Raw genomic sequence first — 26,762 nt, forward strand, 5'->3', positions numbered from 1 at the left:
CACATGGTGTGACCATTTTATTTGGGGAAATGACAGATGATTTGGAATTCAGTGTTTATGCCAGATGGACCTAACCGTTGCCAATCTGGTAAGAGATCCTGTCCAAATTTTGCCAGCCTGAGTCCGAGCTCAACATCATAGACCTGTTTTAAGCAGAGTATGACAAACATCCTGGAAGGCATGTGGACCAACCCATCATAAGAGGGCAGATCTGTGCCAGCAGCATTTCCTTTTTCTCCTACAACATCTGGAGAGGTTTCCATCACTGTCAGAAGGACGAGGCCATTGGCTCTTTTCTCCTCATTATAAATAAGACGTGCTGGAGAGAGGGCCTCATTGCACCGGCCACCTGCTTCTAGGTGCCCTTCCCCATTCTGTCCATGTCAAAAGATGGAAGCCATGTCAATTTTTTCATGGGTCAGGTCCAGCTGGGTTGGAATCTCATGGCTGGGAGTACAATGTAAGTATGGAGGATGTTTGTCGGGCAATAACTGGCACGCATAAGCTGAAAGTGCGAGGCAGAGGCAGCTAGCGGATGCTGCCGCTTTTCAGAGTTTTGCAGGTGAGGTTCCCCAGTTTGGTCATTAAGTTCTTCCCCTTCCACTGGGCCACAGAAGCCTCAGAAATCTGGAAGTCTGCCTGAGAAGAGAAAGAACAGGCAGGGTGATTTTTCCAGTCCTGTCATGCTGAGGGGCCACAGCTTTGTGGCAGAATACTCGACAGTGCAGAAGGTCCCAGGTTCAATCCCTGGCAGGTCCAGAGAAGACTTCTAATCAGGAATCCTGCAGAACTGCTGTCAGCCAGTATAGGCAATAGTGAGTAGGATGTACCAAATGTTTGATACAATAGGAGGAATAGCAGGAACAGCCTCCTATGTTGACATCAGCTTTGGCTGGCCTGGTGCTCTTCAGATGTTCCAGACTACAAGAGTTCCAGGCAGCTGAGGGAACTTGTAGTTTAAAACAACTGGAGGGCACCAGGTTCGCACAGGCTTGTCTACCTTAGTTAAACATGGTGGACAAGGGAAACCAGACCTTACTAGCTTAGAGGAGGAGGAGGTGACAACCTCCTTGATCCTTTTGAGCAAAAGTTATTTTCATCCTAAAATATTCACATACTACAGCCATATATTATCAAGCTAACCAACACACCGCCCACTCCTTTATTAACTGCTTGGGACTGCTTTTATTCTTACATTTAAAAAATGTATTAGATTCTCTCTCCAGTTTAAAAATGCCTAATGGGGCATCAGCGTTTTGTTTTATGAAAAGAAGTTGCAGGAATAGGTTAATCAGAGCCCCCATATTTTGCACCAGTCGGAAGGCTCAGTTCTCCATATTTAAGAAGATCAGGGTCGACTTGCCCTTTTTGCAGAATCTGTGATGCTCCCTAATAGTACGAGACAACCCTCTGCAGGCACGGCACACAGCTCTGAAGCCTTTTCTACCTGCCCTGCAGCAGAAACTCTGCCCTCCTGCAAGGGCGGTGATTTAGGATTGCAGAGCAATTCCTGGACTAAGGAATGTCTGCCTTTGCTTTAAGCCAGTGTGCCTCATGCTGGTTGGAGCCAACAGGAGTAGTAGTCCCCAAAACACCTGGAGGGCACATAGTTGCTCAGCTGCCCAATATGGAGGTATCTGCCACTCGGAGGAGCCTCTTCCTTGCTCACCTGCAGCTTCTCAAAGACCTTTTTCTTGGGTTTCAGCTCCTCATCAGGCTGGCCTTCTTCGTAGCCCTCCACAAACACCCGCTCACCGGGGCAGGAGCCGGCCGGGGGGTCCAGGGGCTCTATTTGGCAGGGCTCCCCAGCACTGGAAGAAGAGGATAATCATGTTAGCGGCAAGCAGGCTTCAGTCGGCCTCTTGCTTCGCCTAACAGGAAAACATAGCCAAGGGATAACTAATGCCTGCTTATGCCCCCAGTAAGTGGAACGTTGATCCATTTGCAGCCCCCTCTGCATGAGCCAAAGTCTGCCTGCCCTACTGTCCACTGCACACACCTGCAAGCGCAGAGCAGCATGGCCTGGGACTCCAGTCCCCGCATCTTTTGAGGCTTCAGGTTGCACACCAAGACCACCAGCCTGTCCTGCAGCTCCTCTTTGGGCACGTGCTCCACCAGCCCACTGACCACCGTCCGCGGCTCAGGCTCCCCCACATCAATCTTCTCCACGTACAGCGTGTTGGCATCAGGATGCTGCGAAGGGAGAAGGGCGGCGTCACAGCCCTTTTGTGAAAAGCTGAATGGCCCGTCCAGGGTTGCAGGCACCCCGCAATCTCCCACGCACCCCAAGCCCAGTACAGAAGCCCAGGGAGCGTGATGGAGACCTCTGCACGCGCTCTCAAGAGTCCTGATGCCAGCACCCTTCTGTCAAGAAGAGCCCGCTTAGTCCTGCATCTTGCTCTCCCAGAGGCCAACCAATTGCCTCTAGGAAGCCCTCTGGCAGGCTTACCTTCTCTACGCTGAGCACTCTGCCAACACGAAGGTCCACCCGAGATGGCACCACTTCCTCCGGGTCAGAGTTCTTCGTGGGGCCTTTCGCTGAAGGCTCTGCAGACAGGGAAGGGAAGGGAGGTTTTTAGGGGAGCTGCAGTTGCAAAGACTGGCAGCAGCCTGGAAAGACTAGGCCTCAAAAACGGTGTTGGACGGGAGACTGATAGATGGGAAATGGACAGCCCTGTGAGAAAAACAGGGTAGAGAGGATCTTCCTGGTGTGGGAGGCTGGGAGGAGAGGGGCAAGCTCCCAGGTCGGAGCTGGGAGGGTTCACTCTTTTGTGGGTAGAATATGGGGTATGATCCAGTTGTGACAGAGGGCTTTTTATTTGCTTTTTCCTCTTTATTTTCTTTCTTATTCTTTGTTTTTTAAAATCTTTTCTCTTTAGATTAGCTTGGCTTTTATTGTATTTTATGTGGGAAACTTGCAATAAAAATTGATTTTTTAAAAAAAGATGCTGGTATCCTCTTGCATGAGCAAGAGGAGATGAGGGTGGGATGGGGAGGAGAATTAAAGCAACGGGAAGGCATGGGAAACCGAGTGGTACAAATGACCCAAGTAACTGAGCAGGAGTCTATTTCAGAGAGAACTCAGACTCACGTCCAGTGTTTGCATATGCCAAAAAGGACCAAGACATACAAGGGAGTCTGGCCAATCGAAGTGAACCTAGGAACGAGCCACGCCACAGGAGAGGCGCCTAGCAGGCCCACTTGCTTTGCAGACAGCGAAGGAGGCAAGTCAGATCTTCCAGACCCGGGCAGGGCCTAGTGGGGGCAGAGCAGCATCTGCATCAGCCTGCCAAAAAGAACTTGCAGGGCTCTTGGTCTCAGAGAGTGCCAGGGCATCTGTGGGAAGCTCTGGAGCCTCAGGGGTGGAGCCCCTGCTTTCCATGCAGAAGATCCCAGGTTCAATCCCAAGCAGCATCTCCTCCAGGGAGGGCTGGGAATGCCAGCCCCTGCTTAAAACCCCGGAGAACCTCTGCCAGCCAGGGTCAACAGTACTGAACTAGATGGACCAATGGCAGATGCCTTTCAGCCCTTACTTGCTTTGGATGGATCAGGATACGCAGAGCTGGCCAGTTTCTTCATTTGTGAGCTGCTGAACTTTTCCCTGATGGGCTCAAGGAGCTTGTTCAAGGCCACCTCCACAGAGTTCTTCAAGTCCCCAGGGTGGACAACCTGCACCCACGGAGGAAGATGGAGACCCAGTTAGTCCTGCTCTCCCTAGAGGATTCCCACCAGTCCCCAGCGCCGTTCCCAACAGTGGGTGCAAATCCCAAAGCACAATCTGTTGGGCAGGACCCAGCGGAATGGATGAGAGTGGTGTAAAATGAAAGCCAATGGGGCTTCATGGGAAAAACATTCCACATATTGCTCAGCTGGTAAGACAGAAATTAAAAGGGGCAGAGAGTCTGATTTATGCAGAACAGCAGTGTTTCTGTACATCCGACCTATGCAAATTCTGTGAGAATGTCTGGTTTGCATTCACTACGACTGCAGAGTTGTTGCTTTAGGGGATGTGCAACACAATTCTTTGTCAGTCTAGAGCCCCTTCCTGTGACTCGGCTTCCTCTTGCTGGCCTCTGATGCAACCCCCTGGGGGGGGCATGCAGAACAAAAGGTTGGGGTCTCCCACCACCAACACACAACTGCTGCCAGGTCTCGGAATCTGCCTGGCAGGATAGCCCAAGCCCTTCATGCAAGTATAGCAGAGCCGCTCCACGAGGAGGTGCTTCCCACATACAAACCAACAGCAAGGACCCCAGGAGCCCCCCACCCCACCCCGGCAGCTGGCCACCTCCCTACCCCACCCGCATCCCAGTGTGTCACCTGGTCAGCAAAGTCTTTCTCGAGGTCTCCATAGTGGGTGTAAGTTTTATTCCCTCCCCACTTCTCATCTCGAAGAATCACAAACTCTGCAGCAGGGAAAAAGAAAGATTTGAAGATCCGCGTTAACAGAGTGGTGTGCATTTGAGGAGTCACAAGAACACTGCAGGTGTGGGGGCTTAGTATCCAAGGTCCTCAAAATGTCAGTTTTTAAAAAAGCTTCAAAGCCCTTCAGGTTGCGGGGGACACACTGATGATGGCGAAGGAGGACCAAGACCAAGGGCATCATGTTCCCTTTGCTGCCCTCCCCTCTAGCAGCAGCTAGGTAAATCCCTGTTCTTCCCTGAGCACATGCCCACAAAAAGTATTTCAAAGGAGCTGATGGCAAAGTAGATGGATCCTCTGTTGGGTGACTTACTCCCAAGTATAAGCGGGTCTAGAAAGGGTTTGAGGCCCCAACCATCAGGCTATACTGGTAACCCTCATGTACGTTCCAGTTCTGGATGATGCCTGTTCAGGAGAACCAATTGGTATTGGCTGTTAGGGGGGCAGGGAAGATGGTCATGGGCAGGGAAGACATGCCCTACAAGGAAAGGGCAAAGAAACCCTGGGCATGTTTAGCCTGGAGGTGAGTGAGTGGGGATGCGACAGCCCTTTCAAACACCTACGGTGTATTTCTCTCACACATACAGAGCAGAGACAAGGGCTTGTTCTTTGCTGCTGCCCAGGAGCCAGAGCTCATGTTGCAGGAGGGGAGGGTATGGGTAGCATGCTAGGATAAAGAGCATTTTGACAATGGAGCCAATGAGTGAGAGGGATGGGTGGGATATCCCTGGCCAGGAGGTCTTCAGGCAGAGGTGGGCCGGCTGTCTGTCTAGCTTGGACATTCTGGTATGGAGCAGGGGGTGGACTAGCTGGCATCCACGGTCCCCTCCAGCTCGGTGATGCTACGGCCTCCCTTCACAGGAAAGGAACTGGCCTGCATTCAAGCACCACACAGACCCTCTGTGGTGCCACTAAAGAGCCCTTTTAGTGATTAAAAGGGAGCCTTTCCATTACAGCCAGGAGAGAAGAGAAACTGCCAGACATAAGCAGCAGGGCATGCTGAATTTTTCAACTTCCAAATTCCAAAAAGGAAGGGTCCTAAAATGTTGTAACATGACTTGGGAATTTAAAAGATATTTTGGTTAAATGAACAGAACTTAGTTTTGCTTGGTAGATAAATGTGTGTAAAATTGCATAGAAATCATTAAAAATGATGGCCAATCTACTCACTGTTGTTATTATTATTAAGCACTACCTGATGTTTTCAGAAGGTAAAATGAAAATTCTTTGGTTTTCCAAAAACAGTTTATGTGCTTCATCATCAAACATAGACTTACCAAGCTAAAAAGAATAGATTCAAATTCCTCATACAAAGAACATAGTTTTAACACCCCTCATTGAAGAAATTTGAAAAAAAATTAAGTTTCACCCCCTAATATTCAGGCTCTGCTACACACTTGGGGCTTCAGCTTAGTAGGGAGGGGACACAGGTGGAAGATGAAGGGATGTGACCCAGCTCTTCACCTCTAGATTGGCCTTTCAGCCAATCAGGTTGCCTGCTATTCCCCATAATAAAATCTCCTAGCTCCGCCCCCTTTTTGCTGCTTGGAGACACTTACCTGATCTGAGTGGGAAGAGCACATGCTTGATGAAGGACAAGACCCCATTGTTTTCCACATTCCCCGGCTCGCAAAAGGCCTTCTTAAGCTTCTTCTTCACATCCTCCTTTCGATCCAAGAGATCAATCTTGGACTCCTGGATGAGGGAAGGGAGGGGATGCTCCATGAATTAGCTCCCAGGCACAGCAGGCCACAGAAGTGTACTGGGACTAGTCAGTTTTTCACAGACGGAGGAATCATCCTGAGATGGAAAGAGCCTGGGATCACAGCTGCAACTTTTAGCCCACCTATCTGCTAGAGCAAATCCTTTTGAGTTAAAGGATTTAACTGGATTAACTGACCAGCAGACTTTCCATTTTTACATAAACGCAACAGACTTCACCAATCTGGTGCCCTCCAGATGCTTCAGACATCATCTTTGTGCTGGCTGGGGCTGATGGGAATTGTAGTCCCAAGCATCTAAGAGCAGAAGGCACCAAGGCGGCAAAAACAGATTTGCGAAAACCATGAAGCGTGAACATCACCTTGGAATATTGTGTTCTAGTTTTTTCTCAATCGACACTAGATAATTCAGTGCAATTCTGTTACAATTGATTTTGACAGCTCAATGACTATGCTCTTTAGCGACAAAACGTTGGATTACCGGAACGACACCTGAGCACTGAACCACTGGTATATTACAAGTGGACTCTTTATTACTCCTTTTGTAATTGTTCAACATAAAATCTATTTTGGAAAGCGAGGAAATGAGCACTGAACCACTGATATATTACAAGTGAACGCTTTATTTACTGTGTCTGCTATTGTTTAAGATAAGAAACTACTTTTGTCATTTTTATGGACGTTTATTGTTTACAGATAGCTGCCTTGGTGATATTATCTTGCATGGATTGCAGCAGTCATTGTATCACCATCCTGTTCCTAGTTTTTTCTCAAGCAGGGCATCCTCAACACAGATGCCTGCTGCTCCCTCCCCACCCCTCTTAACCCCCGGGCTCCCAACCAGAGTGTGATGCTCAAAACTGCCAAGTAGGAAATAACTTAGGTGGTGCTTTAGGAACTCTTTATGATGAACTGGTCACCAGTTACTTAATTTTCAAATTGAATCTTTTACTACCAAAGGTAGAATATTGCTTTTGGATGTTTTATCCGATTTCCTTTTTCCTTTCCGTAATGCTGAAGTATTTCAAAGACTAGAAAAAAGAACCCTGCCAATGAGGACTGTTGGCAAGGCATCCCTGCACATTTTAAGAACTCCTCCTTGCAGGATTTGGCTGCCAGGCGCAAGAGTCAAGCTGAAGAACCCACCTCTTCTGAAGAACTCATCTTGCTGCCTGTCAGTCCTGGCACCATGGGGTTCATCAGGTGGATGCGCTTGGCATAGCCCAAGGAGGGGAGGTACTAGAGAGAAACAAACATACAGGGATTTAAAACAAAGGATGAAGATGGAGGGAAGTGGGATGTTCAAGTGTATTATCTGCCTCCCTGAAACCCAATACCTTCTCTGTGGACTGCAGTTTACACTGTGTTCTTACACAGCACATTTTCCATATCCTAGTAGGTTCTGCCCCTATGTTAACCAGCCAGGGGGAAACAGGGAGAGAAAGGAGGTGCCTTTTGCATTTTCCACCTCAAGACCCAAAATATCCATGCCTAGCTTACCCTGGGGGTGCAGCATGTGATCAAAGGGAACACAGGTTTAGCTAGCTGAACCATCCAGGGGCCTTCAACACCAATTGCACAGTGCTCCGAAGAGGAGGCCAGGTAAGTGTCTCATTCTTCTCACCTTCTCTGCAAAAGTGAAGATTTTCCTCTGATCCACTCCTCCAAACTGCGCATCGACTTTGAGGTACTCTTCATCCAGTGCCTGAGGGGACACACAAGCATAAATAACTCCCTGCAGACCCCACTGGTTTGGGCAGACTGGTTGCTTCTTTCCTGCCCCAGGGATACCCCTGGCACTAGCATCTCTTGTGGCTGTGGGAGCCAGAGACAACCCGAAAAAAACAATAATTCCACCTCTGGTCCAAGCACAACCCATTTCCCAGATTAGGATTTTATTCCACAGGCTTCAGGCTGAGTGAAGCAAGCACCTGGCATCCTCTTAGGTCCTCTACTAGTCTGTTCCTGAAGCATATTGATCTTGGCAAATTGATCCTTCACATATCAAGGACTTCAGAACTATGTTCATAAAAATACCTTCCACCAAACAGGTGTACCCCAGCCTTCATGAGGCATGGTGTCTCCACAAATAGAACTATCCATACTTACTGGATCTTTTACTTTCTTCCTCCCCATCCCTTTTCATAAGTGGAAGAATAGCACAACTTATGGAAACACACATACAGTGGTATCTTGGTTTAAGAACAGCTTAGCTTATGAACAACTTGGATTAAGAATGCTGCAAACCCAGAAATAGGTGTTTTGGTTTGTGAACTTTGCCTTGGAAGCAGAACATGTTTCACTTCCTGTTGAGTGTGGTCCATTTTTAAATTGAGTCCCCTGCTGCTATGGGAAAGCATGCCTTGGTTTAAGAACGAACTTCTGGAATGGATTAAGTTCGTAAACCAAGGTACCACTGTATGGCCTTGGGCATGTGAGGATATTCATTCTGAGCTATGGTAGGTAAAGGGATCCCTGACCATTAGGTCCAGTCGTGGACAACTCTGGGGTTGTGGCGCTCATCTCACTTTATTGACCGAGGGAGCCGGCGTACAGCTTCCGGGCCATGTGGCCAGCATGACTTACCTTCCCGCTGGAGCGGTACCTATTTATCTACTTGCACTTGACATGCTTTCAAACTGCTACGTTGGCAGGAGCAGGGACCGAGCAACAGGAGCTCACCCCGTCGCAGGGATTCAAACTGGCGACCTTCTGATTGGCAAGCCCTAGGCTCTGTGGTTTAGACCACAGTGCTACCCGCATCCCTTGAGCTATGGTAGCCAAGGGCAAAAGAAGCCCACATCTCTTCCCCCCGCCTCCTCCAAGATGACGTTAAACAGGTACCTGCAGTCCTGGATAGAGGAGGCCACTGAGCAACGGATGCTCCACCTGCTTGACCACTTCTGCCCCAGCTTTCTTGGCATCATGTTGGGTGACGACAGAGGACAGGCGGTAAACATCTAGCGTGTATTCTCTAAATAGAAAAGGCAGGGAGATAGTGTGGTGGAATGTCCTTCCCTTTCCAGAACTACAAGCAGCTTAGGAGCCTTACCACTTGCAGGTGGATCAGATGTAATGTTAAGGACATAATATGAGGTTGGCTGCTGGATCGGGACGAAGGGGGCCCATTTAGTCCAGCTTCCTGTCCTCACAGTGGTCAGACAGAGGCCCCAGTGGGGAGCCCAGAAGAGGGACCTGAGAACAGCAACACTGTGTATGTTTCCCAGCAACTGGCATTCAGGGGCATGCTGCCTCCGACAGTGGGGGCAGAACACAGCCATCAGGGTTAGTAGTCACTGATCGTCTTCTCTTCCGTGAATGTGTCCAATCCTCTCCCAAAACTAATCAAGTTGGTAGCTCTGACTGCCTCTTGCGGGAGAGAATCTGGTCTCCGTCTCTCCTCTACCCTCCCTGTGCAGATGAGGCAGCAATGGAGATGGGGGGGGGGGAATCTCTATGCATCTCTCTCGTTTATGCATAATTTTATATGTCTCTATGCCGTCTCCTTTTACTGGCACAACTTTTCTTCACAGGGGAGTCACCTTGATTATTTTCTGAAACTTTTCTAACCCCACAATATTCTTTATGAGGTGAGACAATGAGAATGGCACTCAATATTCCAAATGTGGCCACACCGTAGATTTGTATAATTGCATTATGCTATTGGCAGTTTTGTTTTCAGTTCCCTTCATAATGATCCCTAGCATGAAATTTGCCTTTTTTACAGCTGCTGCACACTGGGTTGGCATCTTCACTGAGCTATCTACTAGGCCTCAAGGTCTTAGTTCCTGGCCAGTCACAGCCAGTTCAGGCCCCCATGAAATGAATATTTCTTTGCCCCAATGTGTATCACTTTACTCTAGTTTGCACTGAACTGCATATGACATTATGCTGCCCATTCACTCAGTATGCAGAGGCCCTTTGGAAGCTTCCACAATCTCATTTTGTTTTAACTAACCTGAACAGTTTACCGTACTTTTCGCTCCATAAGACGCACTTTTTCCCTCCTAAAAAGTAAGGGGAAATGTGTGTGCGTCTTATGGAGCGAATGCGGGGGGGTGGTGGGCAGGCAGGAAAAGCCCCCAAGAACCGCACACAAGCTCCGCGCGGCTCTTGCGGGCTTTTCCCCAGGAGGGAGAAGGGATGCGGCCAGTCAGTCCCTTCTCCTTCCTTGTAGAAAAGCCTGCAGAAGCTGTGCGCTCCTTAAAGGGTGCGCGGCTCCTGTGGGCTTTTGCGGGGGTGTTGCCATAGCCGCGTGCAGCCCCTCCGGCCGGGAGCAGCTGCGCGCGGCTATGGGGGAAGGCAAGACAGCGAGCGAACACAGCCTGGAGAGGTTGCGCGCCGCTAAAGACGAAGCTGAGACAGCGAGCAGGATCCATCCCGCTCACTGTCTCGGCTTCCTCTTTAACGGTGCGCAACCTCTCCAGGCTGGGCCTCTTTGCTCTTTGGGGCTGGGGGAACCTGGGCTTCCCCCAGCAGCCCCAGAAGCTCTGGGAGAAGCCTGTCCGCTGCTCTTTAGGGCTGGGGGGGGAATAAGATTTTTTTCCTTGATTTCCCCCCCTCTAAAAACTAGGTGCGCCTTATGGTCTGGTGCGCCTTATGGAGCAAAAAATACGGTATGCCTGAACCCAGTCAGACTGTGGTTAGCCTTAACTATGGCAGTTAGTTGAAAACTGAAGCAAAAGCTCTCCATCTTCACCTTGCGGCTGTGCCAGAGGAGTGGGGACCACACAAGCCCAATGCTGATGAACGTAATACTAAGCTTAGCTTTACATCCAAATCCCAACATTAAACTGGCCAAAGGACTGCCAGACACATAAAATATTCAGTCTAGAGCTAAATATCAAGATGGAGAAGGCATTCCTAATCCTAGACAGCACAACAGAGAAGGCACCAAATAAGCCCCACATAGTGGTGGAATATGCAGCGGGGCCTCTCTTGATGAGCTCAGAGAATCAGCAGACATGTGGCATTTTAAAAGAGAACGTGCAGCACCCTCAGTTTCTCCTATGCCACCTATGGGACTCTGGCAAATCTCCCCTTCCAAATCATCCAATTGGCATCCAATTAAACCTTAGCAGGTTTAGGAACTTTTCTCAATGAAAACTTTAAAACCACCTGGGGAATTCTTACGGGTGCTAAGCCCTCTGACCAAGGAAGTTCCCATTTGTTGTTCTGCAGCTCCACACTGCCTCAAGACAAACTTACTTGCTGAGCTGATAGTCAGTCCCCCGGATGAACTTGAGCTTTTCCAGAGGCACACCTATGCTCTCCAGCATTGCCTTGATCACGTTCTCATAATATTGGGTGCGCAGTTCCAGAAGCTCCCATGGTGCCTTCATATTGTCGAGGTATGCATGGAGGTCAGCAAACAGAATTGTCACCTGAGAGAGAAGGGGCATATCAAGCAGGAGTGCCTTGGCCTTAACGCTAACCCTTCCTCTATATGCACTTTGAGAACCAACAGGAGCTCAGACCCAATGCCTGCAGACCTACATCAGCCAATCCAGAGCTGTCCAGATACTTTGGACTACAACTCCCATCACCCCCAACATAATTCAGCCTTTCTGACTGGGTGCCAGGTTGGAGAAGGCATGAATGGCGTTCAGGGGGAAATTGCCTTCCAGAGGTCTTTGAAAGGCAGCAGATCCTCCTCACTAGGGTGACTGCCCCATTGCTACTTGAAAGCAGCCAACAAACCAAATGTAAAGCAGAGCCCAGTCTCACCTCACATCCAGCCTTGAGGAAGTCCGCTATTTTGGTCATGGGTACAAAATAGGCTATATGAGGCTTGCCCGTCGTTGCTGTCCCCCAGTATATCTTCACTTCCCGTTCTTTCAAGATGGCCTTCAGCTTATCCTCTCCAAGAACTTCCTGCAAGCAAAAGAGAGATGTGTTCAGCATCTCAGCTGGAAAAGCAAGAAGCAAGTGAGAAGGGAGAGCTAGGGAAGCCAAAACCCTGCGATGCAAGGGGATATATTTTAATTTAAAACATTCATATTCCATCTTTTATTATCAGATTCTAGGGTGGTTTACAAAATATAATAAATGATACATATTAAAACAAGAATAACTCAAAACATCAATATAACACCCACAGTAGAAAAATATAAAATCACATTGAACAATAGGGGGCAGGAAAAGCACTAGATCAGCAATTATCAAAGTGCAGAACATGAAACATAAATTATTAAATTCTCTTGAGAGCCCAAAGGATCCACTAATAGAGCAGGCATGGCTTATTCTCTGACATAGCCTCTTCCAATAAGCCTCTACTGGGGACAGATAATCCTGCCCCCAACCCTGCATTGGGCGTATCACAGTCATTCAATCACTTGCTCTCAGGAGAGGCAGGTGCATTGCTTTGGGCAATGAGTGACTTAAATATGGGAGTCATCCATTATAGTAGAGGAAAGTTTGCAGGTATGGTTGGGTAATGTTTGTCCTTTCAATTAGTAGTCACAATGTGAGTCTTGTGTGACTCAACAGCTTGCTTTTACAGATGAAGCTAACAAAATGACAGGCTTTTCCCATTACTTGTTCTGCATTCCTCTCTTTCTTTTAATGCTCAGGTTGAGCAGACATGTACCAGTGCAAATTGTAGGGAAAGCCCTATTGCTAACACATTACAACCTCATGAGATACCATCACAAGTGGCAAACCCAAGTGAAAAAGCAATAAACTAAGGTGAAACAGCAACCCAGCTCCACAACCACAGGAAACAGTTAAGACATCTGGTTTCTAATCCTCATTACCATACATGTTCCAAAGACTGGATTAAGATATTAATAACCCAGTTCTTCTACCACAGACAAGCACGTCTGTGATTTGATGGAAAACCTTATTTGTACATGGGACCTATGAATCATCCAGAATTTTCAGCTTACCAGTAGGGGTGGGTGATATATCAATATATTGTCCCAAACTGGATTGAAGTCCATATTGTGGTATCGGTTTCATAATTTTTGATCTGACAATATATCATTAATCATGATGTGTGTGCTATGCAAAAAATCACAATGTGGGAGAAGCCATGAAGTCAACCAATGCCTCTAAATAGCTCCATCCTTATTTCAGAAATTGTGATATATCATGATGTTGAAAACCAGATATTGCTCAGCCTTAGTTACCAGACATCTGAGTCAACAAGGTACAATGTAAAAAATCTGGATTAGGAATAAGGTACTGTGGCAAATCAAGATCTACTCAAAGATGGCTGGATGATATACTATGGGATTCAGACCCCTTTATCAACAGCAAAAAGTCCTCCAACCCACACAGCTGTCAGAATTCCTAATTTGTAGTAACTCAGATGTAGCTTTGTATTTGTATATGCCTAGCGTGTCAACGGGGAGGCACCAAGCACCATAAGACTGTCCCCTAGAAATCATAGTGTTGTGCCTAGCCCAAAGCTTTGTTTTCACACAAACTGCACTCAAGTTTTGAAATTTCTAATTCTCTGCCCAGAGAAATTCCATCCAGATACGAGGCTAGGGCATCTCATAGGGGAGAGGCTCCCAGTGTGAATAATTTGGGGTGGAAGAAGGCTTATTTTAGGAAGCAAATGTTCCCAATCCTTGTGTATTTATAACAAAATAAAATAATTGGGGTGTAATAAAAAACTTATTTTGGAGAACAGAGTGGGGCAAACCTTTGATGCTTATTCAAACTACTTTTGCACCCATATGTGGAATATTTTTTTAAAAGCCTCATTTTCAACCATTCCTACAGAAGTACCTGCAAATTTCGGGTGATCAAGTGATACTTCTCCTGTGCTGTCAGTTCATGCCCCATTGTGCCAGCAGTTGCTCACCCACCCTTATGAGCTGAAATTGGAAAAAGAAATGCATGTTAGGCAATCAAAGAAAAACAAGTGTAAGCATCAAGGAGGTCTCCTGCTTCCTCACCAGGCATTCCCAACACAAGCCAAATTTCTCCTCTCCCAATGGCAGAAGGTATGGGGAAGAGAACAAGCCAGCAGAGTCTGATACAATTTCATGTCCCCACAAGGCAAGAGAAGGGGATCAGAAACACCACATAACAGCTGAACCAGAAGCCTCCTTGTGCATGTCCCCCCCTTTATTTAATGGGGTGGTCTTGGTAAAAGAGAATTCCAAGGAATTCCTACATATTGCCTGTGTAAAGCAGAGGCTGCTGATCCCCACCTGAATCAAGTATGCTTAAAAAACAACAACCAAAAACAAACAAGGCGGGGGATCCTGGAAATGACAGGCCAGTTAGTTAAATTTCCGTTCTGGGCTCACTGGTGGAAAGCACTGTTGAAAATAAAATTACCCAGCAAAACCAGAATGGCTACTGCAAGGGTAAGTCTATTTCGGGAATCTATTAAGAGTTCTTTGAAAGCGTCAATTAAGCCTATAGATAGATCCCGATCAGTCTCAAGGTGATTTGCGATTAAAACAACTGAAAATGCCACGATCACTTGCCACCCTCATCCATGAATTTGTCTGATTTATTAGTATCACTGCTATTATGTAAAGCAGTGCTTTTATCCCGCTCTCCTCTAAGGGGGGTGGGGGAGTCTCCCAGGGCAAATAGCAGGCCCTAACCCCTGGGTTGCAATCTGAAAGAAACGGCAAGAAAGGGAAGAGAACTGAGGAGGGAGTTGGAAAAAGAAGCAGCAAAATCAGGCCCTGGGTCGTCGTCCGCCTTCAAATCCCCTTCAAAGCAATCAGCCCATATGGTGGCAGCGAGTCCCACATACTAACTCGGGGCCTTCCACGCCATCCCTCGTTATCTCTCCTCCCCCCACCTACCCCTCCTTGGGCGCCGGGGGGCTCCCAATGCCCCCTCCCTCCCTCCGCTCCCTCACCTTTCCTCTCTCTCTCTGACACACGCCAGCCGGGGTCTGCCTCCGCGTTGCATCAGCTTCCTCGCTCTCGGCGCTCTGCTTGCCAGCCTGGTGGCCTCTGCCCCGCCCCGAGACTGGAAGGGAGGGGCGGGGCTTCCACTGCGGCTGCGTCTCTGGCTCTCTCGACTCATTCCTCCTCCGAGTGGGCTTGAAAGAGCGGCCGATGAATGAATCGGCCGGCGACCCTGAAGCCTTGTGCAAAGTAGAGGAGGCGGAGAAGCGACGGCAGGGAGCTTAGGCGCCGCATCCGGCTCATTGCGGGAAGTCAAGATGGCGGCGGGTAAGTGTGGGAAGCAGCTCTTTCCCTCCGCCGCCGCCGCCGCCGCCCCCCTCTCACCGGGAATAAAGGGGGCCCCGCTGGGGGGTGACGTTGTAGAACGCAGGGCTCTTATCTTGGGAAGGTTTGAGGGGTCGGACTAAGCGGGTTGGGGGCTGGTCTGGGCTTCCGCTCCCTCCCCTCCCCACGGAGTGGACTTGCGGTGCAAGGAGGCGCTCTGAGCCACTGCTCTGGGAAAGGAAGGAGGGCGAGGCGGCCTGGCCAAGTTCAGGGGAGACCCGTAGTGGGGAGCAGGGGGAGGAGGAGGCACCGAGGAATGGAGGCGGGGGAGACTCCCTCGCTTTGCAGAAACTGCAAAAAACGAGGCAGGAATTGGGTTTGTTTTTGTAGCTCAGGACGTGCTTCGCTTCTGGTGTGCCTAAGGCGGCCGCCCCAATTATCCCCATCCCGTCTTTCCAGGTGCTGCCTCCCCTCCACAAAGGGCCATAGAACTGTAGAGTTGGCAGGGGTCCCAAGGGTCATCTAGTCCAACCCTCAGCAAGGATGGCCACCCAACCTCTGCTTAAAAACCTCCATTGAAGTAAAACCCACCAGCTTCCCAGGCAGTCCATTCCAATGGCAAGCAGCTGTCACCACCCACAAGCTCTTAGTGTTTAGTCAGAATCTCCTTTCTTGCAGTTAGAATCAGTTGGTTCGGGTCCTGCCCTCTGGAGCAGCAGAAGACAAGCTTGCTCCATCTCTCCTTAAGGGGTCCCTGTGCCAGGCTGAGAAAAGGGGTGGTGCCCTGTCACTGAACTATGGTCATTTCCCCTCACCTAAACAGCAGAATTCAGCAGAGCTGTGTTGCCCAAACAGGCTTTAATGAATTCTAAAGCACATCTTCATTTTACTGTAGAGTTGCTATCTTGTTTTGCCCACAGATACAAAACAACATGAAATATTAGTGTAACAGTAGCTCATTTGTTCATAAGCTGGTGAGGTGCAAATTTCCTGGTACATACTGTGGAAACTTTAAATCTCAAAGTAGACTTCCCTAGAGAGTCTCTGCCAGCCAGAGTAAACAATACTGAACTTGAGGGACAAACTGGCTGAATTGGTCATTTAAGGCAGGTTCCTCTGTTCCTTTGTAACACAGTTAAAAGTTATCCTGATGTGTTTGTAAACTGTAAAAGTATCAAATCTGAAAGTGACTGAATTTTCTTCTTGTTCCAATTTAATGTTTTAAAAAATACTTGATTGTTATTGGACAGTGGCCTTGTTTGCACTTTAATAATAATAAATTAATAAAAAAATTTATTTAGACCCCACCCTCCCCGGCCAAGACCGGGCTCAGGGCTGCTAACATCAGGTATAAAAACGAAAGTGAAAATGCAGTCTGCAAGTGCACAGGGAGACAAATGAGGCCACATTGCTCCTCCTTGCGCCTGCAGTGCTACTGAGAGCTACTAGGGTTGTGTCTGAACATTGGTTTAGTAGTTCCAAACAAATCACAAGCCAGAATTCAGATATAATCGTGTTTGGATGTGAGCTGTATCTTAGATCTCAATAATGCAGGAGTGGGGAAGAGCAAAGTGGCTGATCAGTTGCTTACAATGTTTTTTTGCCTCACTTGGAAGCAATCCTCATAGAGAGCAATAACACTTACTTTCAAATAAATGTGCTTAAAGCTGAAACCTTAATTTTGCAAAGGGTTCAAAGAACCATGTAAAGGTAGATAACTAGTATTCCTATTTACAGGTGATTGTAAAATAGAGTTCTTTTTGAACTCATCTCTGATCTAGCATCTCCAACTCTTTAGCGCTGGACCATGTTGGCTCTTAAATTTACATTTATAAAATATAAACTTTGGAGTATGTGTAAGAAAAAAGCATACCATTTAACTATCTCTATGAAAATTTCTTTGTTTCATTTTTTAGTCAGCTTTTCTGATTTGTATGTGAGTTAAATAATGTTTTATTAGAACAGCTGTAATGAATCTGAGTGAGACATTTGTTAGGTAGTGTAGTCTTCAGAGGAGAAGAGCAATTGCAGTGGAGTAGATTTCTTCTAGCACAGATGCAGTTGCAGGGGAAGGAGAGCATGAGATCTCTTCAACTAGCTTCTATTTTGTCCTTTTCTTTCTTGCAGGCAACTGAGAACCACTTTGGCTGAAGGGAAGCCTTGAGTATAGATTTCCCTTGCTTGGCTTCTTCTAGTTTGGAGTGAACATGGTAGCAAAGGGTTACTTTTAAAAAGGAAAGAAAGAAAGAATCAGTGCAAGCAGCATCATGGCAAGTAGCACTTTCCGCACCCGTTTAAATCTAAAAGTCACTTTCTTAAACGATTTAGTTTCCAGGAGCAAGCGGTCCTTCGAAGAGTTTCAAGAGGAGGAGCAACCAGACACAAAGAGACACAAACTCTCCTGCTTGCCTTTTGGTGCACTTGCAGATCCTTCCTCATCAAGCAATGGAATAGCAGTTTCTGCAGTGTGTTCTGTGGCCACCAATGGACAGCCTGATAATAGCAACACAGATGACATACTAGATGACAGCTTACTGGATCCTTCAGATGGGGAACTCTCAGACTTTTCCACTGGACTCACTTCTGAAGCTGAAGATGAACTTTTGTCAGATAGTCAACCACACTGCCCAGAGACCTCAAATTCCATAGCATTTGAACCAGATGCAGAACATGTTAGAATTTTGTGTGCATTAGAATCTTCTAAGCCTTCTGGTACTCTAGATCTAGAGTCTAGAAAAACAGAGCCACTGTCTCCAGCTGACCCTTTAGTCTGCTCAAGTGCTTGCAGAAATGACTCTGAAAGTCCAGAAAGTGGGAGTGACTTGAGCACAGGGTCTCAAAACCAAGCTGGATTTGGTTTGGATTCAAACAGTTCTGTTCTTCCAGAAGCTGTGCCAGTTGCAACAGCTGCCTTGAGTCTGCAAAAAGATAACAATGTGTCTGGGGTACTGGATAAAGAAGCTGCTCAGGCAGTGGTAGACGATAACTTGGAAAGAGTGAGACAGCTCATGGCAAAACCTGAGAGAGCTGAAGGGCCCTGCAAGGAACAGGCTTCCCTGAATCAAAATGACCTAGGAAAAGAGAGTGCAAACAGCCCACCACAAGAGGCTGAAGGAGATTTGGATTCTGCTGGCTTGTATGAAGAAGCTGCACCATCCTGTTCCACATCCATCGGTGATCAAAGAAAGGCAAATATGGAAGGTCCCAGCATCAAAGAGCCAAATTGGTCAGCACCGCTTCTCCTGGTGCCTACAGCTAGGCTTGCTTTCTTGAGCCTTGGTGTGCTATGCTCTCCTTTCTCCTCTGCATCTGTTGTGTGGCTCTGCACCCTAGGTGGGAGGGGGTTGTATTTGATGTTTGTATGTGCACAAGAATGCTAAAGCCTGACGGGGCTTTTCATGTATCATTTATTTAATAATAATAATAATAATGTATCCCTTTGCCTTGCACTAGATCAGGCACCCCCAAACCCGGCCCTCCAGATGTTTTGGGACTACAGTTCCCATCATCCCTGAGCACTGGTCCTGTTAGCTAGGGATGATGGGAGTTGTAGTCCCAAAACATCTGGAGGGCTGAGTTTGGGGATACCTGCACTAGATAGTAGCAAGCACACAATTAACTGCTGAAAGGGGTTCTTGTGTTGTTTATATGTCCCAAGTTTTCAGGAGAACCAGTGTGGTTCTGAAACCGCTTGACAAACTTGTTTCTTATTCACCACATAGATTGCTCTGTTTATATTCTTCTATTTCCACCTTTCTCCCTTCTTCTTCCTTCTGCTGCAATGCTCTGTTTCCAGTTTTCCTGCCAAAACATGGAATTCTCAGCCATGGAAGGTGTTGCTCACTTGCTGAGATCTTTGACAGTAATGAGGGCTAGAAACCTTTCCTCAAAAGCAGGAATTTAATATTCTCAAGAGATCTTGCATATATGTGGTGGTGGTACATGATGCCTACAGTCTTATGATGCCTTACATCTTGCAAATGGAGAGAGTTGTGGAAATGTGTCTTATTTAGATTATGGCATCCATGTAATGCTGCCTTGTGTATAAACTGATTCTGCCTTATTTAATAGTTTATGATATAATTTTTTTATTCTTGAAGATGAGCTAAGCATTGCCTCCTCTTCCCCACATAATTTTGTTGTTTAACAGATTTTCACCAAACTTTACATGGGTTGTTTTAATTTTTGTGAAAACCATTGTGGGAGATTTAATTTTTCAAAAAGTATACCCTCCCAAGCTTGGAACAATTTTTCATTTGTTCAATTTAAAAGGTATGTTCTGCTGAACTGTAAATTAAACCTGTAAATGGACTCCAAAAGATATGCATTAAAATAGTAAACAAAATGTAATGTTAAAAACAAGTTTATGAAAAGCCAGATGAATAAAATCAATAGCTAAAAGTTTATGCTAAATTATGGATTGAAAGTACCCTTCAGTTATTGCAAGGTGTAAGGAACAACCTCTAAAATCATGCCCTCTAGCCTTAGTGTGCTTAAATTCTCTCAGTAACACATCATATTTGTCTAGCAGATGGCTTTGCAATTCTTAGCAGTTTTGTCATTTTCTCCCCCATCCTCCAGTCCTGTAAGGCCCCGATGTCGGATATACATTGAAGAGGCAAAACTTGAGTCCAGCAAGAAAAAATACATCAATGCTGTCCTTGCCCATGCTCAGCATGCTGAACTCATAGGTAAGCTGGAGGTGGAATCAAAATTTTTCTGGGGTTCCTTTTTTCTGCTGGCATAAAGTGTTGCCATTGGGTAAGGGTTGATTCAGAAAGTGGTCCCCCCCCCCCTTTTTCTCTCTGCTGGAGCTGGAGACCTGCTGGCATGGAATTTTGTGCAATTAATTTTTGCTTTTGTACCTGCACCTCAACCTAATTGGAGTGAGACAGGAGTTTTTCACCTGACCTTCCCTCATATTTATTTATTGCATTTATATCTGTCCTTCCTTTATCCTGGCTTTCAGGGGATTAACTCATCTTATTACTGCAAAAAACTCTGTGAGGTAGTTTCACTTAAGAACGAGCTGAAAGTCTGAGAAGTCTTTGTGGCTGATCAAGGGTTTGAACCCACATCCCACAAGTCCGCCCCCCCCCCCCAATTCTAGCTACAGTGTCCTGACTCTCCTGGGGCAGGCAACTTGCCTTTCTTGCCAAAATATCATATGGCCATTTTGCTCAGCAGCACTTTTGTGATACTGGATGCCAGTTCTTTCTGCCACAGTGTGCACTGCATTGTAAATTAGTGGTGGGCAGGATGGAGGTCAAGGGAAGGACACAGGTTGTTTTAGATGGCCTTTAGATTCTTCGAGACACTCTCCCTGGAGTTGTAAAGAGGAAGGCAGCCCCCTCTGCCCCCTATCTTCCAATGGTGGTTTATTTATTCGTTTCTTCGGGGGCAAATGAAGAGACCTTTTCAGGAAGACCAGTTATGTTGCTTCTTGCCCAAACTCATTCAGTCTGTCTTGTCTGTCTGTCTCTCTGCACATGCAATACTAACAAGGTGCTGGGCTGCTTCCAGTGTACGGACTGAGGGCAAATCATGTGGGCAGAAGGAAAACTCTCATTAGGATCCTATTTTTCTTTTTTCACTGTGCCTTTCAAATTAATATGCAATGTGTACATTCAGAGTTCTGGCACGTCACACCAAAATTGCTCATGAATGCTTTGTGTAATGTGCAAAAGCTGTTTGTTTATTAGCACAAACATGTTTTATCTTGGGTAGCTTTAGGCATAGAATTGGTGGTCTGGCATGGGAAGGAGAGGCAGTCCTAGGCCAGAGCAGGAATCAAGGCTCTTGGCTGCTGTTCAAAAAGGGGACTCTTTAAGTAGCTCTGAGTTTTGCTATGAGCCTGGAGATGGCTTGAGAGCAGTTTCCCTGTGGCACAGTGCACCAGTAAATGCTAAATGGGAGGGGGAACTGGTGGGGGGGACCCTTTCCTGTGCCACTGCCTGGTAAGGACAGGCAGAAAACAGCTGAGTGATGGATTTAACTCCTAAAAGAGGCCCCTCTTACAAGTCAGAACTTAGGCTGCTGTGTGGCTCTCCTGGCAGAGAGCCTGGGAAAATGAGCAAGGACAAAGGATTACCTCTTGTATGTGCGAGTTGGGTTATGACCATGGATGTTGCACTTCTCCCATGGTATGTGTCCACATGTGTGAGAACACAATGCAAGGCCAAAGTCATTCCTGCTTCTTGCCAGCAGGTGGTGCCAGAACACAGTGGAGGAAGTAGAGCACAGCCAGAATGCAGCCAGAGAATGACTTGACTGTGGCTGACTGGGCCTGTTAACCTGTTGTTGTTACCTTGGGCATGCAGCTTCCACTGGCTCCTGGGGACAGTAGTGGGTGGCAGTGACCTCACCAGTCTTCCAGTTGAGCCTTGACTTGGTTTTTAAAACATGGGTGCATTAAAGGTTAGGGCTTACTTCATGCATGGCTGCATTGAATTGGTTATGAGGCTTTTTAAATGCTGGTGAATGTAAACATGGGAAGCTATTTCAATATCCCAGCTTGTGATGGGGAGGCAAACTCCCATTGCTAGCAACTCTTTCCAAGTAGCACTAGACACCCTCCGCTTCTGCACAGCCTTCAGGCAACTAAATCATCACTGGTGTTGAAGATATTGTTTGCTCCAGTGAGCCAGGGAGGAGCAGGGTATAGGTTTGTGGAAAGATTTCTTACTTCCTGCCTTTCCCTGACTGAAATTCTCCGCTCAGGAAATTAGCTTTTACAGGTCATTAGCAGCATAATGGGGCATTTCAAACAGTGCATCTACAACCTGCTGTCCAGAACACTTCTGAGGCCTCCCTTATCCTGAGTTGGCATGACTCATCCTTATTTGGAAGATCCATTCTAAAGAACAGTGTGTTTCAGTATTTCACAGGAAATGTAATTTGTGCTTCCACAGTAGCCATTTCTTCCCCAAAACTCAACATGCATGTTTAGACCATCACCATAGGATCCTTACATATTTGACTTCCTCTGTGTAATACACTGCCTAGCATAGCGTTCCCCAGTCTGGTGCCCTCCAAGTGTTTTGAACTACCAGCACCCAGCAGCCTCAGCCCTACATGGTTCAGCTGTCAGGAGTTGAGAGCCAGAGGGCACCCAGTTGGGGAAAGCTGGCCTAGAATGTGTCTAGTGCCAATGATGCATCTTTTAACTTTATTGAACCTTGGGGGTGGCCTATGTGGTACCCTCTACAGCAGCTTCCATTATCCCTAGCCATTGGCCATAGTGGCTGGAGCTAATAGGAACGGAATTCCAACAACATCTAGAGGGCATTGCATTACCTACCCCTGTGGTACCTGATGCAAACACAAAGGGTTGCATTGCCTTGCTCTGCCAAATTTCAGATGAAGTCAATGAGTTGCAGCAGCTGATGATGACCGTGACTGCTGAAAACCGCTACGGGGAACCCGGATTTGCACACCCAACAGACCTGACCGTAAGGTACTGTGTCACCCTTCATGAAACCAAGGGCAGCAGGACCCCAGTGGCAGGTTTACCTCCTTAAGAAACAGAATAACTTGCTTAAAACTGTTTTCAATAAGATAAAAAAGCTGCTGAACGAAGAGTCTTGTGGCACTTTAAAGACTGACGCATTTGTTATAAGCGTTTGTGCACTAGAGTCCTCTTCAGATTCATTAAGTCACACTTACCTGTTTGGGGGATGGGAATAGCAAACATTGGGGTCAAACAGCATTGAAAGGGGAGAGAAATGCAGAGTGGTAATTTGCAACCACAGTAGTTAGTGTATGAAACAGGGGAGGACTATTGCTTTCCTATCCTGTTTGGGGCTTCCCAAATGCCCCTGGCTTACCTCTGTCGGAAACAGTGCTGGTCTACATACGGACTGATTCAGCAAGGTGTAGTAGAAGAAAATCTTCCAAAGGACAGATGGGATTCAGGGTGGGTGGGATGGGGTGCCTCCTTTGCATTTGCACTTGCTTTACATTGATTTATACTTACTGTTGTTCTACCCCTAACCTGCAGGAACTATGCGCAGCGAGCTAAGAGTACAGCCCACAGATGTTCCCTTGACCAGTGGGTCGATAGGAACAATCGCAACCTCCGTCGTTTTGAGAGTGTCCCTGATCGCTTCAGGCGCAGCCCTATCCCAAGCTAGAAGTGTTTCACCATTGAAATTAAGTTGTCTTTTATCTGCGCTTCAAAGTTGATTGTCAGCTTCATTGTTATTATTATTATTATTAATTTCAGTTTTTAAGTTAAGGCCAGTTTATAATTTGTTTTTGTTAGCATTTTTTGTTCAACTTGACCTTGAACTTGACCTCTGCCAAATGTTTTATATATTTTTGGCATTTTGATGTTTCACCAAGCAGTTTGATACTGTATGCTGTGCCAATTTTTATAAATGCTTGTGCCTTTGAAATACCTTGCAGTGTGTTCTCCTTCTTCCTCCCTGCCTCCCAGTGGGTGATTGACTGGTTTACATGTGCGGCTCAGTTATATGTTTCTGTACCGTTTTTAGAAGTCTGGAGGTGAATTAAGACATGAAGGGTTACAGGCAAAGTATTCATTTCACATTACACACAAGAGTTTTGTAATCGTGGCAGCTTACACATTCAGTTGCCAAGACCTCAAGTAGTGAGAGATGCAGAGGACCTTTAGGGGTGAATGAGAGGTATTATTCTTCCTGTCTGTGAAATGGGTCTTACAGATGGGCTCAGAACAAATCAATGTCCTTCAGTGCTGCATCATTCCCTTAAAGAGGGGACTTGTGTGGTTTATCACATACCAATTTGGAAGCAAAACAGAGCCTCCCAAAAATAAGGTAGTGATTTCTGTGCATTTGGAGGCAGGCATCAGTTATCTGCTCACTACCACACCAGTGTGACTGCCTGCTGCCCCCAGTAAGAGAATGCTACCACACGCTCAGGCAGACTCTCACTTGTGCAATAATTTTAGCTAAAAAAAGAAACCGCATGTGTTCTTGCTACTCCAGTCTTCAAGGCAAGATCCCACCTTTCCCTCTACCCCTCTCTGCTTGCTAAGGAGCAAGAGGAAGAGATGGGATCTTTTCTGTCATACAGGAAGCTTTGGAGTAGGAGAAATGCATGTTTTCATCCTTTTCGGAGCTTCAGGGAGCTTTGGATGAGACTCACCTCTCTCCAGCAAGTACAGGTTTCGAGTGAAGGGTAAATCTTCACCAGGGAATGGGAGGTATAAGGGGGGAAATGTCCCTTTTGCCTTCCCTGCTTCTAAAGTTGTCAGCCCCCAAGACTCATGCCCTCCCATGCACTTCAGCCTGAACAAGATCACTGTTCCAGACTGGCTTGAACGCTGAAGACAAGCACCTCGTGCAAGATTTTGTTTCAGGTTCAACTTTGTAGGTGTGTGTGGTGTGCTGGCCTTTTGTATCATTGAGCAACTCTGAAGCTTGTTTTTTAAAAGTGTTGGACAGCTAATAGCTAATATGGTAGCTAATAGCCACTATAGCTTTGCAAGGAATGCCCCTTCATAATGAGGAAGGGGGGAGACAGAGAAGGTGTTTTGACTTTTCTACCTCCAATATCAAAAGGTAATGTGACTTTTAAAAGTACAGGATGAAGGAGCAGGAAAAAATAATTGCAATGAGGGAGTGTGAAAGAGAGTCGTTTGTTGCTCTGCCCAAAACTGCCACTGCTGTGACAGTTTTGCAAGTAGTGCCTTGTGCAGGAGGAGACCTGGAAGTCAATTGTCCTTTTAAGGAACAAAGGCAGAGGTGCTGAACTTCAGTCATCCTCTGACAAAAAGCTTCTAAGGAGGTCTGTGTGTGTTTTCAAACATCTTGGGATATTTCTAGGGCAACTGTCACAGTCTAATTGCTAGAAATTAGCCCCCCCGCTCCCTGCAAACAGTCTGTGAAGCTATTACTGTGCTGTATGGCAAAGCATCTTCTTGAGTCCTTTTGGAATCAATTGCATAAAGCCTGAATCAATTGAGAGTGCATCAGGGCCCGGTCTTGGTGTGTGGGTACTCTTAAGTATATTTTGTTGGGAGTTGCCCAGAGTGGTCAAATGGGCGTCATATAAATAATAAAATAATAACAATAATTAAGCATTTGGGTCCCCACAGATGAGCGCCAGAGTAGAACCACAGAACACCTGCAATACTGAATGCCCCTGTGTACATCCTAAGTGCATTTTGGCCACCACTGGGCCCTACACAGGTTGACAAGAGGTGTCGTATCTTTCATGTCAGCACAGCTCTCTGGGCAGGAAATTGAGCTTCGCATCTTTGAGTTATTGCAAACCGATGGTTAAAAACAGTAAATGAGGCACCAGCTTGCAAATGAAGTCCTCGTATTGTGCGAGTTCACTCCTTCGTTGCATTCACACGCGCTCCTAAAGCTGGAAGTAGGCGGCGAATTCTAATGATGTAATTTGCGCTACAGCTGGAAATGGGACAGAAAATCACTCACAGCTGAAATCTGGATTTCCCACCTGCCAAGACATTTAATTGGATGTCCATTCTGAACTGGAGCTTGGCAATTGTTGGAAGCAAATGCGGGGCAGGTGAGAGAGATTACCATTTTCCATAGAGCGTTATGTTGTAGTCAATCTGGTACATAGGATACCTTATACCAAGTCAGACCCTTATTCGAACAACAATCGACAGCGGATCCCAAGGGTTTCAGGCAGGAGTCTTTAGACTCTACTTGGAGAATGAACCTGGGACATTCTACGTATGGTGCACGTCCTCCACCAAGATCCCTTACAAACCATTCCTGTGGTTCAGTCCATACTCTTCTCAAATAATGCAGTACCACCTTGGATCTCATTTTAATGCATTTTATCTCTGTCCTCCTGAAATTTCCCCAAATACAGCCAGCTCTGTTGTATCCTACAGCATGTTCTGATTACGTCTCTGCTTTAAAGATCTTTCTGCAGAGAGTCTGAGGGTGCTTTTTGATCGCTTGACAGTCATCTCTCTGAAGCGTGGAATTGCTTTTAGCCTGTGTTTGTTTCTTCTCTCGCTAATGGCATTTATTGCCGCACATTTTAAAAGGCTGCAATTACAGGGGATAATGATATCACGCACATACTCATATGCACACCCCAACACTTTACCACTCGCAGGATGCCAATTTGGATGCTGAACGTGGAAAGGGTAGGTGAGTCTCGACATCCATTTTCCCACTTTAGGTTCTAGTTGTGGGAGGGGGTGGGAGGGGAAGCTGTACTGCTTTAAGGTGTGTCAGACCTGTGCAGAAGTCCTGACAAGAAGTTCCAAAGGCATGTGGTGGATGATGTGCCAGAATGGGACTTCCCAAGTCATACTATGCTCTCCAGGGGGATGGAAATACTGTAGTATGGAGGACATACTCTAGGAGGTCTGGAAGTAAGACCCATCAGTGGACCCCCTAGCTCAGTGATGGCCAAACATGGCCCTCCAGCTGTTTTGGGACAACAATTCCCATAATCCCTGACCAGTGTTAGCTAGGGATGTTGGGAGTTGTAGTCC

General features: G+C 46.7%; 2 protein-coding genes across 2 annotated transcripts; one reads left to right on the forward strand and one right to left on the reverse strand.

Annotated features, from left to right (window-relative positions):
- Positions 1-18,064, reverse strand: YARS1 (tyrosyl-tRNA synthetase 1). Its single transcript, XM_083511383.1, has 14 exons — positions 14,977-18,064; positions 13,881-13,969; positions 11,871-12,017; positions 11,352-11,527; positions 8,988-9,117; positions 7,768-7,848; positions 7,290-7,382; positions 5,982-6,117; positions 4,321-4,406; positions 3,534-3,669; positions 2,450-2,547; positions 2,000-2,193; positions 1,670-1,811; positions 1-639 (listed from the first exon to the last, which is right to left on the reverse strand). Exons 2-14 carry the CDS (start codon positions 13,935-13,937, stop codon positions 529-531), a joined length of 1,587 nt encoding a protein of 528 aa, XP_083367509.1. The 5' UTR covers positions 13,938-13,969; positions 14,977-18,064; the 3' UTR covers positions 1-528.
- Positions 17,560-23,688, forward strand: S100PBP (S100P binding protein; the record flags this gene model as incomplete). The annotated part of the gene is made up of 4 exons (XM_083511384.1): positions 17,560-18,518; positions 19,874-19,983; positions 22,652-22,748; positions 23,292-23,688. 4 exons carry the CDS (start codon positions 17,560-17,562, stop codon positions 23,422-23,424), a joined length of 1,299 nt encoding a protein of 432 aa, XP_083367510.1. The 3' UTR covers positions 23,425-23,688.
- Between the last annotated feature and the right edge of the window lie 3,074 nt (positions 23,689-26,762).

The sequence above is a fragment of the Podarcis liolepis genome (assembly GCF_965112155.1).
Source record: "Podarcis liolepis genome assembly, chromosome: 7".
NCBI lineage: Eukaryota > Metazoa > Chordata > Lepidosauria > Squamata > Lacertidae > Podarcis > Podarcis liolepis.

What these genes read in the sequence shown, in the direction of transcription:
- YARS1 (XM_083511383.1), bottom strand. Translation starts at nt 13,937, where the DNA reads ATGGGGCATGAACTGACAGCACAGGAGAAGTATCACTTGATCACCCGA. An exon ending in TGATCACCCGAAATTTGCAG is followed by an intron (nt 12,018 to 13,880) that starts GTACTTCTGTAG and finishes TTTTGCTTGCAG; the next exon opens with GAAGTTCTTGGAGAGGATAA. An exon ending in TCTTCACTTTTGCAGAGAAG is followed by an intron (nt 7,383 to 7,767) that starts GTGAGAAGAATG and finishes GTTTCTCTCTAG; the next exon opens with TACCTCCCCTCCTTGGGCTA.